The sequence below is a fragment of the Nymphaea colorata genome, chromosome 1 (assembly GCF_008831285.2).
Source record: "Nymphaea colorata isolate Beijing-Zhang1983 chromosome 1, ASM883128v2, whole genome shotgun sequence".
In the NCBI taxonomy this organism is placed as follows: Eukaryota; Viridiplantae; Streptophyta; class Magnoliopsida; order Nymphaeales; family Nymphaeaceae; genus Nymphaea; species Nymphaea colorata.
The window spans coordinates 25,210,016-25,227,277 of NC_045138.2; the positions used below are offsets into that span (position 1 = coordinate 25,210,016).

The 17,262-nt window shown below is 41.9% G+C and overlaps 1 protein-coding gene across 1 annotated transcript; it reads left to right on the plus strand.

The window, feature by feature from the left end:
- Positions 1-4,145, plus strand: LOC116246182 (uncharacterized). The gene is made up of 2 exons (XM_031617918.2): positions 1-1,978; positions 3,426-4,145. Exons 1-2 carry the CDS (start codon positions 632-634, stop codon positions 3,765-3,767), a joined length of 1,689 nt encoding a protein of 562 aa, XP_031473778.1. The 5' UTR covers positions 1-631; the 3' UTR covers positions 3,768-4,145.
- The last annotated feature ends 13,117 nt before the right edge of the window (positions 4,146-17,262 follow it).

Sequence of the window (17,262 nt, forward strand, 5' to 3'; positions counted from 1 at the left end):
CTCTAAGTTGGTGTTCCATCACCTTGCAAAAGGTTTCTTCAGGGTCTAGTTCTAGAGCTTGAGTCATAGATCATCTACAGCTTTCTCTCTGTAAGTTGGTGTTGTGATTACCTCTAATCAAACATCGGCAAGATGCTCGCGGTTTCAAATTTTTACCAAAGAATTCGCCTTAAAAGATGACCCTTCCTTTTTCTACAGTTCACGCATACCGATCTTCTTCTCGTTAGGAACGCATGATCTTCCACCTTCACTCCCATCGAAAAAGAAAAGCTCTCTTCCTCTCTCTACGTAAGACTACGACCCATCAAAGGTTTCATCTCCTTCATACAGAGTAGCGACGCTTGGATTTCTCTACTGCCTTTCTCTCTCTGTCTCTGTATTGCCATGATCATGGATTCTCTCTCTCTGTCTCTCTCTCTGAATTATAACCAATCATAACTCCTTCTTCCTCTCTGAGAAACCCTGTTAAGACTTTCTCTCTAGAAACGGTGGGAGTTTACTTTTGTACACGTCTCGCTCATGCATACTATTACTGCACTGCTTTGATGTAGCTCCTCAACGGCACCAGAGGCCGCCTCTCCTTTTCTTCTCTTCCCCGCTGCTAACAGCATCACCACCGCCGGAAGGCACAATGGCCAGCTCTCCGCCTGAAGCATTCTCGCATAGCCCCGTCCACTACGCTGTTGCTCTTTCCGACCACTCCCGCCTCTCTTCTATTCTCTCCAGGCTCCCCCGTCTCCGCCTTCCTTCCGTCCTTCTCTCCGAGGCTGAGTCTATCGCCGAGGACGCCCGCGCTGAAGCCATCTCCGCGGTCGTCGACCGCCGTGATGGCGTTCCAGGCCGCCTCACCCCTCTCCACCTCGCCGTTGCCCGTGGCGACGTCGTCTCTGTCCGTCTCCTCGTCGCAGCTGGTGCGGACCCCTCTCTTCAGGACGCCCGCGGGTGGAACGCCCTCCAGGAGTCCGTCTGCCGCCGGCGTGACGAGATGACTGGCATCCTGGTCCGCCACCACCAGGCCTCCGCCTGGGCTAAGTGGCGCCGCCGCCTGCCGCTGCTCGTCGCCGCTCTCCGCCGGATGCGCGACTTCTACATGGAGCTTTCCTTCCACTTCGAGAGCTCCCTTGTCCCCTTCCTCAACCGCGTCGCCCCCTCGGACACCTACCGCGTCTGGAAGCGCGACGCCGATCTCCGGGCAGACACCACCATCTCTGGCTTCGATGGCCTAAAGACCCACCGTTCGGACCAGTCATTCCTCTTCCTCGGGGACGGAACCGGGGCTGGACCAGGCGGCAATTCGGTGCCCCCCGGTTCACTCCTCCTGCTGGACCATGAAAACAGGGATATCGTTGACGCGTTGGAAAATGCCAGCACGCCTCCGTCGGTCGCTGAGGAGGCCGCTTTCCGCTCGCAGTCCGCTGTCTTCCGACCGGGAATGGACGTCACGCGAGCTGAGCTCGTTAGCCGCCTAAATTGGCGCCGGCAGGAGAGGACTGAGATGGTTGGTCCATGGAAGGCTCGGCTCTTTGACGTTCACAATGTTTCCTTCAGCTTCAAGACCAGGAAGGTTGAGGAAGACGATTTTCATGTCTCTCCGTTGGAGTTCATTGAGGACACTGACGATGATGGGTTCCTGGTGGCCGAGAATCCGGACGTGGGCCGCCGAAGAAACAGCAGCTACGAGCAGGGGGAGCGCATTCCAGTCGACAAGGGCTTCGCCAAAGGGAGGAGGAGCGTGGACGTGTCGTTTCTCAGCAAGCCCTTGCCGGCGAAAACAGGGAGGAAGGTGGCTGAGGAATGCATTAAAGAGAGCGAGTACAAGAAGAGCCTGAGGCCTTGCATTTGGCTTACTGACCAGTTCCCCCTGAAAACAGAGGAATTGCTGCCTTTGTTGGATATACTGGCCAACAAGGTGAAGGCTGTGAGGAGACTCAGGGAATTGCTCACAACTAAGCTTCCACCGGGGACTTTCCCTGTGAAGGTATACATTTATCATCCAAATTTCTTAGTTATACATAAGGTTGAGATATTGTAAGCCCAATATGATTTTGAAGATTCTTGAGGTTTTAGTGTTAAATGCAGAGGCCTTGTTACTTTCTGGTTTTTCTGGGTTTTGGTTTTTTATTCAAGTGGATCTGTCTTGAGGGCTTGCCCTAGCAGAATGAAGACCCAGATGAGATCAGGATGCTTTTATTCGGTAGCGACACCCATGTTGAACCCTCAAACATGTGCTACGGGCCCAGAGAACATACGGAAACTGGTTTGATCTGTGGGGGGTTGTGGAACTTGTGAGGGAGGACCTTGCCAAGTTTGATTAGGTGAAGCTAGTACTTGTCCAAGTTAGGAGCATGGGCACCAAGAAATGTTATCGGAATTTTCTCTGCATCGATGGTCAGAAGCGAACTAGTCTGACTCGGATTGAGTACTTTGTTCTTCGATGTTGCCGTGCAAGTAACCCCAAAATTTGTTATTAAGCAACTGTGCTTGCGCTTTGGTTTGTTTTTTTCTGAGGTGCTGCTTGTTAAAAGTCTCAAGAATAGCAGATTGGTTGATGGTTTCTTTTCTGTTCTCTTTGCTGCTGTCATGACAATATGATTCCTCTCTTGAGTAACCGAGTGAACTCTGTGAAGTGCTGTCATAAATTATTTGGTTAGCATCCAGGAGGACGTGGAATTAGTAAAAGTGTTTTTTTTTTTCTTTTGGTTTGTTTCATTTGATATCTGGCTGCTAACTGCTTCCTGAATACCAACATCCATTTTATTTGCCTGACCCTTATAATGCACCAGCCATGCATTCTGACTTCTTTGCATATGAGCATGTGTCCGTTAAAAATAGACCAGAAAAAGATGGAGAGACTCTCAAGCAAGGAATACTCCGGAGTCAATATCGTTGTGGTTGGATCTGGAGCCTACGTTCATGGAGACAAAGTCAATATATGTTTTTCTTGTTGGCTTGCTTACATTTTTTTTTTCATCTTTACACTATTCACCTTCTTCTTGGCATAACTGATGTTACTCTTTAGCGGTTAATGCTAAGAGGAAAATTAACAGATGTTACAACAGTACTGATTACACCGGCTCCTCCTTATCATGTCCACAGTCCTTTGTTTCTGCACCTGAATATTGTTAGCAATCAATATTATGTTCCTACATTCTTGGTGATTGATTGTAGATCCTTTGTGGCTGATCCTGAGTCACAAAAGTATTTGCAAGCAATCCAGCTTTATCTATTATTTGAATTTGAACTGTATTTTGCTGTGTCTATACTGGCCAGTGGCTATGATGAGATGGCACGTACGAGTCCTTTTATCATCTTAGCAATTCCAATTTTTATTTTGACTTCAGTTTCTGACCAATTCACGTCGGTATCGTATTTGTGAGTGCGTTGATTCTGGCTGTTTTATTAACTGCAATGGTGCGATGATGCAGGTTTCTATTCCTGTGGTTCCTACTGTAAGAGTTGTGATCACGTTTACAAAGTTTGAGGACCTTCCTCCAGTAGATCAGTTCTTCACTCCACTGTCAAGCCCCTCACTGTTCCACACTTCAAAAGATGAGGATGAGCATGTCCAGGATTCATCTTGGAATTCCTGGTTACGGCGTCCTAGTAATGGTGTTGTTTCTCGTTCTGTTAACCGGAAAACCATGCCCATCAAACCATGTGAGCAAGATCCCTTTGCTATACCAGCCAATTATGTATGGGCTACCATTGCAGATATCAAAAGGCGCAGGACAAAAGAGAAGAAACCAAAGTTGAAGAAGGCAAAATAAGCAGCCATATCTGGCATCTAATGTGTACATACTACATATAGTGCTCGCACTTTCTGTATTTGGACTCCCAGCAATCTTGGTGATTTCTTAGCTTGGCCAATACCAAACTGGCCTGTGGCATGAGGCAAGGATCAAGGTTGGTTGGCGTGCCAGAGGAAGACGATGGGCGCTTTGTAGAAGATGGTCGTTGCAAGAGCCAAATCTTTTCCAAAGGTGGAGCTGTTTGATTAATATAATCTCAACCTTCAGTATGTAGTAAAGTAAATCCTTCTGCAGCATCCCTAGTATGGCGATCCTAATGTGAGAGAGAGAGAGAGAGAGAGAGAGAGAGCATGTTAACTTTGGAATTCCTGTCAATAAGAAATATGAATTGTTTAATCTTTTTCTGTCATGATCGCTGAACATGGAGAGCTCTTCTTTCAGGACTACAAATTGAGGAAAGTGGTAGTCCGTACCATGATAAGTATCATTTATTTTGACCATCAAGGGCTATTATTAGTTAGGGTGACGAGTTCTTTACTTTCTGCCAATAATTTTATTCCAACCGCTTTGAAAAAAGTAATCGGTACGTCAGCATACTCAAGTGCGGCTTGAGGCATTCATCAATTCTATTTAGCTTCAAGCAAAATGAGTTTCCTCCATTGCATTTCTCGGTATTATCATTTATTATCTTCCTTTGATAATTTATTTAGATTATTTATCGGAGTGAAAATGCGATTGGATGAAGATGGCATATCTATAAGTCCAGGGAGAAGTCCATAATTCTCTCAGCGTTCTTCAAAATCTTCCTTTTTCTATAGCAGGTTTCAAGAATTAGAACAGGAGGAACACCTGCAGAGACAGCTGAGTTTTAGACCACTGACATGTGAAATCACTATATAGCAGCACGATCTTCTTTAAGTTCCATAGATAACTCATCTCCACTTGTGGTGAATTTGTCCAAGGAACTTGCTGCAATGTTTTCCATATCAGTTTCTTATCTCATGCCAGAAACTTTAAATTAAAATGATATGTTGCGTAGACTACCACATATCGAGTCTCAAATTTAAAATTTAAAAATTAATTATTTTATTGTTTTTTTTTTCTTAAAACATCGTCCAGTAGAGAGCTGAATTCACCAATGCAGACCCGTAAGCACCGGACAGGATCGGGTTGTTAGCAATTTAATCATTGCTAACTGATATAGTAGTGTTCGGGCTGTATGCATCAGACTATATATTCCGGATATTTCCTCTCATCCTGCTTTTCCAAATTTAAAAAGTAAAAACAATAAGATGGCATTTTTTCAAAGTTACATCTTCTCATGCCTATAGGGCATTTGGCGTTTTCACAGAGGGAAGCATAGGCGTTAGTGGGATGGTATTTTGACCAGTCCACTCAAAGAAATAGTCTGCTTGACCTGGACTGTATAACCAGAAACCTTCCTCTGTGCCCAAGAGAAAACCGGGTCACCTTTTCCTTGGTGCCCAAGTGAAGACCAGACCAGATTACGATTTTTCTTGGTACCCAAGGATGAAGATTTCCAGGAAGCAACAGCTGATAAACTTTTTTTTGATTCATTTCCACGCAACGCTATTCAACGCAAGCATTTGTTCTTATATAAAGTAACTGGTGTTCATGATTTTATCCTCACAGCTTGATAAGGCTCTCTCTGTTCCATTCAGTATGGCGTTCTTCACTAGCATCTTGAGTTGCTTCCGCTATTCACCGCGAGTACTGTCGTGTGATGAGCAAGAAGAGACAGTAACGACGAAGCAGGCCGATTGCAAGAGAAGCAATAAGAAGCAAAGGAAGGAGGTAGCGAAGCCTGCTGCTGCTAGGCAGGCGGCTCCCATTCCTGTCTCCTACTTCCCCATTGGATCCCAACTCTCTCGGTTGTAGCTTGCTGATGCGGGATCATGTGGTCTCTGGCTCCCAATTCTCTCGGTCGTAGGATGCTGCAGGGTCGTGTCGGCTCTGTCACAAGTGTCGCGTTCTTTGAACCCACTTGCAATAACTCGAACACTACATGGTGGAACTAGTCCGAATCTATTCGCCTAGGAGAGGAAAAATGAACAGAGGGCAGCTACCATCGTGGTGGTAGGAAGGAGGGTCATGGTGAAGGTGGACAAGAAGAAGAACAGAGGGTGTTTTTAGCGTACGTGTTTGTCGGATGCAACTGGGCTGGGAGATACGCCTCCCTACCATTTATCACAAACAAATGAAAAAAACTTGTACAAAGCTGTAATTGGAGGGATAATAGCTTGAGAAGGAGTACAAAGCTTTACTTCGATTAAGCTTGTCCTATCAACAGAAAAGTATTGATTTTTATAGAAAACAATCGGCTCTTGATCATTGCAAATGGTGCCCGATCAGATCCCTTTCTCTATCCTCTTCTCTGCTTTTCTATGTTTGTCTCAAACTCTGAGATTTGTATTTGTTTCTGCGTTTTGTATGTCTTCAATTGAAACACAAAGGACTCGGGCACAACTGGTAGGCAGCTAAAAATCCTTGGTTTCAAATCTTAGAAGTCTCAACTCCTTGCGAAAGTTGACACAGGCCAGAACTAAAAGGGTAGAGGAATGGCTTCGGGGGGTTTTACGTTTCAAACGAGCGACCTTTACAAAAGGAAGTTATATACTGAACTCAAATCCATTCTCAAGCCCGATTAAGTGAAATATCTAACTAGTCAGATATTATTGTGTGAACGATAGCTAAGGAGATCAGGAAAGCTCATGATATTAGGCTGAAGGAGCCATTGTCATCATCAGCGTGACCATGATGTTTCATATTAAGAAGGTTCCGCTCGAGGTGTCCTGACCTGCTTTTCGAAATCTGCCAAGACGGCCTTCCTGATCTCAACAGGATACACTCGCGTTCAACTTTGTCAAATTGTAGATCTTATCTTTAAGCGCCGGCTATGGACAACTTCAACCACAGAAAACAGCCTATTCGCTGACACTTGTTATGTCCTTATTTTTTAGATTTTTTTTGAATTTCAAAATAAGTTTCAATTAATTTAAAATCTAAATATACATACGTAAACTCTGATCTCATATCAGCAAAAGCAATATGACGATGTGTACTGGGGCCCATGTATACGACCCTATAAAGTGTGACAGGTGCTGACCCACCACACCCTCATCCACCATTTTTCATGAACATAAAAACAGAGAGGGTATTATCTTGGCATACTTTTTTTCATCATGGAGTTGCACCGATGGATATATTATGGTTGTTGGTACATAGACTGCACAGTACTTGTATCATAGATCTTAGGGCCAGCCTTCCCGGACTGGATCCGGGCCAGGCCCCAGCAACCCAGCGTTGGTCCTGGGCCAAGTTAATGTATTGTAGCAATCAACTTGTTCATGGTTCATGTTAAACTGATGTTGCGATGACAACGGTGCACCCTTTAACTTATGTTCATGGTTCATGTTAAACTGATATTGCGATAACAACGGTGCACCCTTTAACTTATGTTCATGGTTCATGTTCAACTGATATTGTGATGACAACGGTGCAGCCTTTAACTTAATATCTCTCTCGATCACTTAAGATCTAGAGGTATAACGTTTAGGAGAAAGAATCAAACTAAAACCATGTCTTTTTATATATCTTAACCGGACCAACATAACCATATATCTTAACCGGACCAACAAGGTTATGCCTGAAACCATATAAAGACATCTTTGGCTTTACATTGCCGCCCAAGTGATACCAAATGTTTGCGTCCATAAGTGCCCAACGTTATGTCCGATTGACTTCGATTACGTGCTGCCCGCCTGACTTGGTGCCCAAGTGAAAACCGGATCACAATTTTTCTTGGTGCTCAAGTGATGAACCTTCCAGAGTCAACAGCATGTAACTTTTTGCTTCCTTTCCACGCAACACTGTTCGACACAAAAAGTAAGCTCTTATATAAACTAACTGATGCTTCTGACTATCATCACAGCTCGAATCTTGCTTCACAGAAGGCCTCTCAGTTCCGTTCAGCATGGCGTTATCCATTAGCATCTTGAGTTGCTTCGGCCATTCGTCGTTGCGAGTGACGTGCGATGAGCAAGAACAGATCGCAGCCGCGAAGCAGGCCGACTCCATGAGAAGCAACAAGAAAGAGGGGGAGAAGGCAACGAAGTCTGCTGCTCGGCAGGGGGCTCCCATTGCCGTCTCCTACTTCCCCATTGCACCCCAACTCTCTCGGTTGTAGGCTGCCACAGGGTTGTATCGATCGGATCGGTGAAAAATACCATGCTGAGCCCGATTGGAATCAACTGTTAGCAGAATTTGGTTCCACAATCTTGGAACTAGTGAGATCATTGTCTTTCTTTTAATTCGCTGCAATAAGATGAAGAGATGGTACTCATTCTCTTTCAATTAAGATTGTCCGGCAAATACAGAAATGTTGATTATTATAGAGTAAACATCTCTTGATCATCGGAATTAACACATTAAAAAATAATGTGGCCTGATCTTAAATTAATTTGAACATAAAAACTAAAACAAAAGTATAAACAGACTACCATTTCATATTGAAAAAATGTCGGATATAAAATCAGAGGGAAGGGTCTGATCTTAAATCCACAGTTATCAAGTAGAAGACTATCAGACGCCTCCTTATGGTGCCAATATTGAACATGTGAATTAAGAAGCACATGATTGGCTCCGGTTCTTTGCTTACTTCCATAGACTGCCTAAACGTGAGGAACAAATAGATATAAAGGTGATTGCCGGTTTCTATAAGAACCACGGAAAAAGGCTTGGTCCAAAACGAGGGCCAACCAGTCGAAGACATCTTCTGCTCGTCCTTGGTGCCCGAGTTTAGAAGTTAACGCGTGTCATGGTGGGACAAATATTTGGGTCCTGCCCGAATACACAACCTCTTTCCTTATTCGCAGGGATCTCCAATGGAAGATGGTTATATTAAATGTTCGACCCCATGAATATGGAAATGATAAACATGCCCTCCAAATGATGTACAAGGAACCCCAAAAGTCGTTTCTCATTTTGTCTTGTGCTGAGAGGTGTGCTTTCACCCTTAAACCATTGAGTGGATCTCAAAGACTTCATCCCCAAAAAATCGACTCAAAAGATTAAATTAAAAACAAAAATCTGTGTCTCTCTCTCCCTTATTTTCCCTTCATATAGACACAAAGAGTCTAGTGTAATCTGCAACAACATAAGCAGCAAATTCCATCGATCGAGCATGGCGTTCTTGGAGAAAGCCTTGAGCTGCTTCGGCCACTCACCGCGGGTAACATGTGAGAAGGGAGTGTGCACTATGGCAAAGCGGCCGACCGTCGAGACGGGCGACGCTCAGAAAGAGGAGAAGGTCGTGAAGCCCGCAAGGCAGGAGGCTCCCATACTTGTCTTCCACTTCCCCGTAGCGTCCCAGTTCCCTCGACTGTAGTGTCTCTGTTGCAGGCTTATGTTCTACCTGCATCACGATCAGCACACTGCAGTACATCTGGTTTTTCGTAACTGAACATGTGGCAGTTTCACTAGCCCTGCATCGATCATGAGATGATGATGCCTCGATCCCCATTCTATATAGTAAATTATTTTGTGGTCCTGTAAATAGAGTTGATTTTACATAAACAAACTTGTTTTGATCTTGGCTTGAACACCTCTCTCTCTCTCTCTCTCTCTCTCTCTCTCTATGTTAGCGTGATTTGGTGGACATATGGCTGTGAATTAGGCGTGTGGTCTTAGCTTAATTTTCATGTCCATCTTTCTGCAAGCCAAGCCAAAGATGTGTATTATCTTGACAGAAGAGGGTGACAGACGTCGAATTAAAGTGTTTAAATTTTGACAAAAACCAAAATATCAATTTTTAAAATTTTTACAACTGAAATTTTATAAAATTTATAAGTTAATTTTTAATTTTTTTTTTTGAGGAGGGGGGCTAAGACCCCTTAGGCCCCTCCTTAGCTCCACCCTTGCTTGAGAAGAAAGAAAAAAAAAGAAGGAAAAAGAAATTTGGCTACTTAGAATATTGCACTAATAACTTCTATGCGTGTAGTTCTCTAGACAAAGAAATTTGGATTCAGAAAGAGCATTTAGTACACAGACGTTCTTCAATCTCTCTGTTCCCAACACCAATCCGAAGCACAAGTTTTTTTGTGAAAATACAGACCATCGCCATTCAAGTGTGTAATTTCCGGTTACATTCTAAATCCCACAACCAAGAATGTCGATCCCATACATAATGGATGAAATATATAATTCATCGCTGTTCTTTAATTTATGGCAGCAATTGTTATTATAGCAGGGAATGACCTAATGCTAATGCTTGCTGTAATTAAGAGGCTGATTAATAACTGTCGATTGATATTTCTTAAGAATGCACATACTAATAATTTCTCCTCAATACAACATAATAACACCTTTTATTTGCAGATCATGCTGAACCTTAGATGCGCGTAGCCCTCCTTGATCATAAGAAAGAAGATGTAATTCCCGTGTGGGATCAACCGACACACCATTTCTCATCTTTGTTTTCTTTCATTAATTTAAATTGGTGCCCAGGTGAAGAGACCAGATCATAATTTTTTTTGGTGCCCAAGTGATGAACCTTCCAGGACTCAACAGCATCTAACTTTTTGCTTCAGTTCCACGCAACACCGTTCGACACACAAACTTCTTTTTAAACACTCGTCTGCTTGACTTGGATTATAACAGCAACAGTTTTCCTTGGTGCCCAAGCGAAGAGACCAGATCACAAATTTCCTTGGGTGCCCAAGTGATGAACCTTCGAGGAATCACCAGCATATAACTTTTGCTTCGTTTCCACGCAACACTGTTCGACTTCAAAAGTAAGTTCTTATATAAACTAACTGGTGCAGTGGTGCTTCTGATTTGTAATCGCAACTCGATTCTTGCTTCACAGAGGGTTTTTCAGTTCCGTTCGCCATGGCGTTCTCCATTAGCATCTTGAGTTGCTTCGGCTATTCATCAAGAGTGACGTGCGATGATGGCCGAGATGCACAGACCGCACCCCGGAACCAGGCTGACTCCATGAGAAGCAATAAGAAGCAAGGGAAGAAGGCAACGAAGCCTGCTGCTTGGCAGGGGGCTCCCATTCCTGTCTCCTACTTTCCCATTGGATCTCAACTCTCACGGCTGTAGCGTTCTGCAGGGTTACATTGATCGGATCGGTCCAAAATGTCCTGCGTAGTCAATTGGAATGAACTATTAGCACGATTTGGTTCTACAATTTTGCAACTATTGAAGTGTGGAGGTTTCGGTTTTCCTCTTTGCATCAAAGACGAAATTCTTTTCCAATTAAGCTTCTCCTGTAAACAAAGATTCCAATTAAGCTTCTCCTGTAAACAAAGAAATGCTGCTTGTATAGAAAAAAACATCTTTGATCATATGTTGCGAATGGTGCCTCAGATCTTTCTCTCTTAATCGTTCCAAGGAGTTCTCTGTTTGTCTCAGACTGACTGGAGATTCGTTTTCATTTCTAGATTTTTTATGTTTTGAATTCAAATCCAACTACGTAGACCAAAATCATGAATATCAGTATCGGCGCCATATCCCTTCGATCACCTATACGTAATGGCTGACATCATGCATTAGGTAGTGCTCTGTATCATCCTTTTCGTTGCATTAAAACAAAATAATTGTAGATTAATTCAAAAATAAAAACTAAAAAGATATAATCCTATATTTCCTGTTCATCAATACAAACCCCTATTTTATACATGCAAAATACGAGCTCATAATACTGGCCGATCGATTTTAACAACGCTGACCTAGAGCATGATCCAGTATTTGGTTTATGGACCTCATGAAATGAGAATGAAATATTATCTAGACCTACTTTTCCGGCATGATCCAACCACCCATAGATATTATTTAGGGATGTCAATCCATTTTATTTGGATTGGATGTCTATCGTACCGTTTTGAAAAATTATACATAGAAAAAAATTAATATCCAATTAGAAAATTGGATCCCGTTCAAATTTAAGAAATGCCATCCGATGGGATTGAGATTCGGATGTGGTTATACATAAACATTCGATCAGATTCAGATTTGATACATATCATATTTAGTTTTAAATACATATCTTACATCCAATGCCCTTACATTTTGAAAGTCAGTTGAATTGATTTAAAATTTGGATTTGGACTCCGATGTGGATTCAAATATCGGATTGAAACCGAAATCAAATTGTGCAAGTTGGGTTTTGGATTCAGATTCAAATATGATTTTCTTTCATTTCTCTTTGAATCTAAATTCGAATTGGAATTTGACTAACAGTACATCCAATTTGAATCAGATCTGTTGACATTCTCTGATTACTTGCGTAGAATGCCTAGCTAGTGTATTGGAGTGGTAGGTTCCGACTTCGGACTAGGTCCTGGCCTGGGTCCCGGCCACCTTATACATGTGGCTAAAGACTTGGTCTAGGTGCATTAGTCACCTGTCATTAGTCCCATGACGATGGGGCGTAAGGTATTCAAACGCTTTGACTAGCACCATGTGACGGAAAAAGAAGCCTTAAACGGGGCCAACCTAACCACCAATTTTAGACGCTTTCAGCTTTTCCTTCCTGTCCAAGTAATACGAAGGAGGCCTTTGATTACAAGGAAGCTGCGGTCCTTGGAACAAGAGTGTCTTGACTCGGCCCCTTTGATTACAAGGAAGCTGCGGTCCTTGGAACAAGAGTGTCTTGACTCGGCCTAATTCACCTCAGTTTGACTCAGTCCTAACTCGCTCAATTCAAGTTATTTTAAAACTCGATCGAGTCAACAAGTCAATTTACTGACCCGATCATCCACTCATGTAAGTTCCAATCACGACTTTGCCAACTATAGGCACTAGTGAACTAGGCACATGTATGGTTGCGTGTTTGCGCCAAACACTATAAGTCAGTCACGCACCGCTAGCTTTCTGGCAGGGACACATTTAAATTTTCTTCTTCATTCTCACCCGAAGGAGTCTGAGGACCTAGAATGAACTCGCAAAGTAAAAGTCAAAGGGTGTGTTTGACCTTTGAACCGTGGAGTTGATCTCTAATACTTCATCCCGAAGAAAGTAACTCAAAGACCAAGTTAAAGAAAGAATTCCCTCTGAATCTCTCTCTTCTTTTTCTATATATATAGACGCAAAGACTCTGATGCAAGCTGCAACACCACAAGCAGCAGACTGCATCGAATCGAGCATGGCATTCTTGGAGAACATCTTGAGCTGCTTCGGCCACACGCCACGGGTATTGTGCGACGAGCAAGCGTGCACAGTCGGCAAGCAGCCCTGCGGTGAGAAGAGCAGCACCAAGAAACAGGAGAAGGGGTTGGTGAAGCCCGCGAGGCAGGAGGCTCCCATACTTGTCTCCTACTTTCCCGTGGCGTCCCAGTTCTCTCGACTGTAGTGTCTGTGTTGCATGTTTCTGTCCTCTTTTCATCACAATCGGCAGCATTCAGTATGGTCTTGGAATTCCTGATTGGCAGTTTTATGAGAAGCCGAAAATGTGCACGACGGTCTCCATTCCCATTCTTATATATTAAATTACTTGGTCCTGTCAATAGAGTTGTTTTAATTTGGTAGCCATGGCTGTGAACCTTGTGGTAAAGCGCAGTTTAATTTTCGTGTCACGCTTTCTGCAAGCCAAAGATGTGCATGCCCATGTGGCTTCGACAACTTCTCGAGTTCTCACAGTTGCATCAACAGTGATTCCTTTCCTACTTGCATGAAAAGACAGGAAATAAAATTTGGGAAATGGCCGATTGTGCAAGTAGCTTCCTTGTCATCTGTCTCTTGAAAATCAATCATGAAGGTTGAAAATGAAGGCAGCACAGAGATCATGCAAAACGCACACTGTTGTGTACTCCCCGAAAAATATGGAAACGGATTTCCTCTTTAGCTGGTGTTATAGCTAGCTAATGCTTTTTTGCTTCTCCAATTAAAGAAAGCTCAGTTCTGGCTCTTATTTGATAGTTTCTATGTAAGTGACAGAAAATTTGAAGAGAGTAGCATGCTTACATAATTTTTTAAAAATACTAAAAGTATTTGTTTTAGTTAGGCAGCATGAGAAAACAAAAAAAAAAATATGCACATGAATGACGAAATTACCGATAACAGAAAAATAAAAATTGCAAAAAGGAGAAAGAAAAGGGCCGACGGAGATGACCTTGGCTGTCTAACAAGTATGGACGATGGAGACGTCGTTGTTGACCCTTGCCACCCGGAGTAGGTGCGGACAAGAATTGGCTTTTGAGGGGCTGTCACCTGATTAATAATATTTTTGAAACTTTTTATGAGGGTTAACTTTTATTTTTCAAAAAAAAAAAAAAAAAACCTTAGTCAAGTATATAACTTTAAAAATGTTAATATATAAAAGTTTGTTGAGCTTGGATCAATAAATAAGCTCGAACCGCATTGCAGTACGCGCCTTTGAAAAGCACTTAAAATATTTCTAATGCTGAGCCTACTCGGACTTGACTGAACTTTGAATGGGCTACTCAAACTGTGACTCTGACCTTTTAGGCTCGAGCTTGACTTGTTCACTCATAAGATCAAACCACCAAGTCTAGGCAACCTGGACTTGCTTATCCATCAACTGAACACCAATAAAACTCGATCCTGGAGAGCAGGGAGCAACGGACACTGTTTGCTTTTAAAAATACAATCTCCAGGAATTTTCTCAAGTGAAAAGCTCCTTAAATTATGAAGAAGCAGTACTTTTGTCACTTGCTGTTCAGCTTTGTAAGCCACAATCAAAATACTTGCTCAAGTATGTTCATGTTTTGTGCTTTTCATTCAATTTCATCTGAAAATGTTCATATAATTCCACCTAGTAAACCTGTCCCAAGCGGGCTTTCGCAACGAACCCCGTCCGTTTTATACGACCCCTGATATCAGTGGATCCTTGATAATATAAATCCTTTCTTGTATAAATGGTCGAAATTAGAAGCTGGAGATATAATCCAATTAAAAAATCATCTGTTAGTTCAACCGGAGGAGCATACCTAAAAGGACTGAACCAAAGAACCTTGCTTGCTTAATGGGTAGTTAGAAGATAGTATAATATGTCGGAGTGTAGTTACCTAACCAGGTAGATGGAACTATATACCAGAAATTTGTGAAAGAAAGAAAGGGAGGCCCTTAATTTGGAAGGAACAAAAAGGCGAGCGGATGACGTTATCTGCTTGGCTCTAGTGGTAGTATGGATCACCGCTATAAATCTATGGCGGTGATGGCGCCTGCTACTTAGTCATTAAAAGCAGTAATAAATTTTACAAGGGATGGACGCTTGCTTCTTGATTTTTGAACTGAATTATACGCCGTTGTTGTTTTGTAATCACCGAATTGTTATTTCATGGTTTTCCTTCAACCAGATTGTAAATTTATTTTCCTGCAATTGCTTTTGGAAATTAATAAAGTTCATTTGCGATTGAGAGAGAGGAGAGATAAGAGTTCTTCTTTTTTTTAGCCTTACCTGTGGAAACGTCTTTTAAGTTTGGCCTTAACGTTTTATGTTCCATAAAGCACCGGTTTGCTAATTGTTTTGCAAACCCAGCAGGTCATTCACAATTTTAAATGGATAGTATTATAAATATATCAATGATTGGTTCATTCTTTTAGTTTTTAAATACATTTTAGGTTGCAACATAATTATCCTCAGTTTGATTCTTGTGAGCAGTTACTTTTCTCGACTGCAAATTGTAGCAGTGCGGTAGATGCATCATGGGTCTACCTATGTTCTGAAAAATTTGTATAAAATCTGCATACTTGAAGCTGTTGTCTTAGTGGTTCGGCTGATTCGGCAATTCAGATGAATCGGTAACCAATCCCCAAAAAGGAATAGTTAATTACAATAACCAATCCGGAACAAAAAAAAAATGTTAAGTACATTTTCTAAATTAAATATAAAACTATAAAGTAACAAAAACCTAGAAAACAATTGAACGTATTTTAAAAAACATAAAGTTAAATGAAATGTATACGACAAGTGGCCTCCTTGCACGGGCGGATGCAATTATCAGGCCGACTTTTATAACTCTGGTTGGTATGATTTAAGAGAAATAATTGTATTTAAGCCACAGGCATGCAGAAACTGGACGTGTACAATCATGAATATTGTCTATACTTTCTCCTATAAGGTTCTTCATGATTATGAAAGCAAATAAAACAAGAAGATCGATGAAATGAAGTAGCTAACGACTTTCTACTTTCTAGTAGATTTTTTAATCATATATGATGTACAGCCAGGTGTTCCTGCTGAATATCATTGGGTTGCCGTTGTTAGGTGATTTCATAAAGGAAAAAGACAGAAAAAACAAATCATAGGAGTTTGATATACTAATGCAGCGCGCCGGCCAAACGTAAGAATTGAACAAGAAAATAACGACTAGCTAAGATAAATTACAACTCCTATGGAATGCCCTCCGTACTGGAAATTTTCGTGATTTTTCTAACTTTTGGACATTTGCGCTACCTAAAAAGTAGTCAAAAGAGTAGGTCAGCCAATCTTTGAATATATATATATATATATGAGAAGAGAGAGAGATAGGAGATGCTCAAAATGGTTAAAATTTAAAAATTTGTCAACAAAAAAAAAAAACATAAATCATCACTAAAGCTATCGGCTCACCATAAGCTCTAAGTAATATTCATGTAGTAATTTTTTTTAGTTATAAATTTTTTAATTTTAGTCATCCATAGGAGCGCAGAATGCATAGAGAATTTCACCTCTTATAATATAAGGGCAGACATAAGGTGGGGCAAGGGTGCCGGCCATTTAATCGGGCCTTCCATGCAAAGGGACGGTTGAGAAAAAAACATAATATAAAAATGAAAACTAATGGTAGATTGTGAAAATACTCATCTTTTTGTTTTTTCATTACGAAGGATTGATCAGCTCTTATTAAATGGAAATGTGACTCTAAAAACTATATATATATATATATATATATATATATATATATATATATATATAAAAGAGAGAAAGGGAGAGTCTCAGATACCCACCATAGAAAAGCGACTTTCCCTTGGTCCGTTTCCTGATTGTTAAAAGCCAGAACCCTATTCCTGGTGAATCAGCTCACGGTAGAGAACACAAAATCTAATGCTTCTTCCAAAATAGTGTATATCACCATTGTATTCACAGCCTCTTGATCACTTAACACAGAAACCAGAATGCAACCCATGGGCTGCTGCACTCTCCAAAGAGCTTTCTATAATGTCCTGCTGCTACAGCAGATTGTTCCTTTCTTCCCTTTCCATCTTTTCTTCTGAAATTTTCGAGGGTCAGGTGGTCGTTGACAGCAGCAGTTGGGAGGTTGGAGGCCACCATTAAAGACAAGGGGTGCGGGGCTTTTATTGGAGGCTAAAAAGCGACTGACCGCTCAGCCATTTCCCCTGCTCTGCCAAAGATTCCAATCGGAGCAGTGGGAGCTTCAAAAACCGGGCGGCAGAGCTGTCCCGGTGAAATGTAAAAGAACTTAAAATTTGAAGGGGAGGAGGGAAGGGCGGGGCCTGTGAATTTGTCACTCAGTGGTACTCAGTA

What these genes read in the sequence shown, in the direction of transcription:
- LOC116246182 (XM_031617918.2), top strand. Translation starts at nt 632, where the DNA reads ATGGCCAGCTCTCCGCCTGAAGCATTCTCGCATAGCCCCGTCCACTAC. An exon ending in CGGGGACTTTCCCTGTGAAG is followed by an intron (nt 1,979 to 3,425) that starts GTATACATTTAT and finishes GCGATGATGCAG; the next exon opens with GTTTCTATTCCTGTGGTTCC.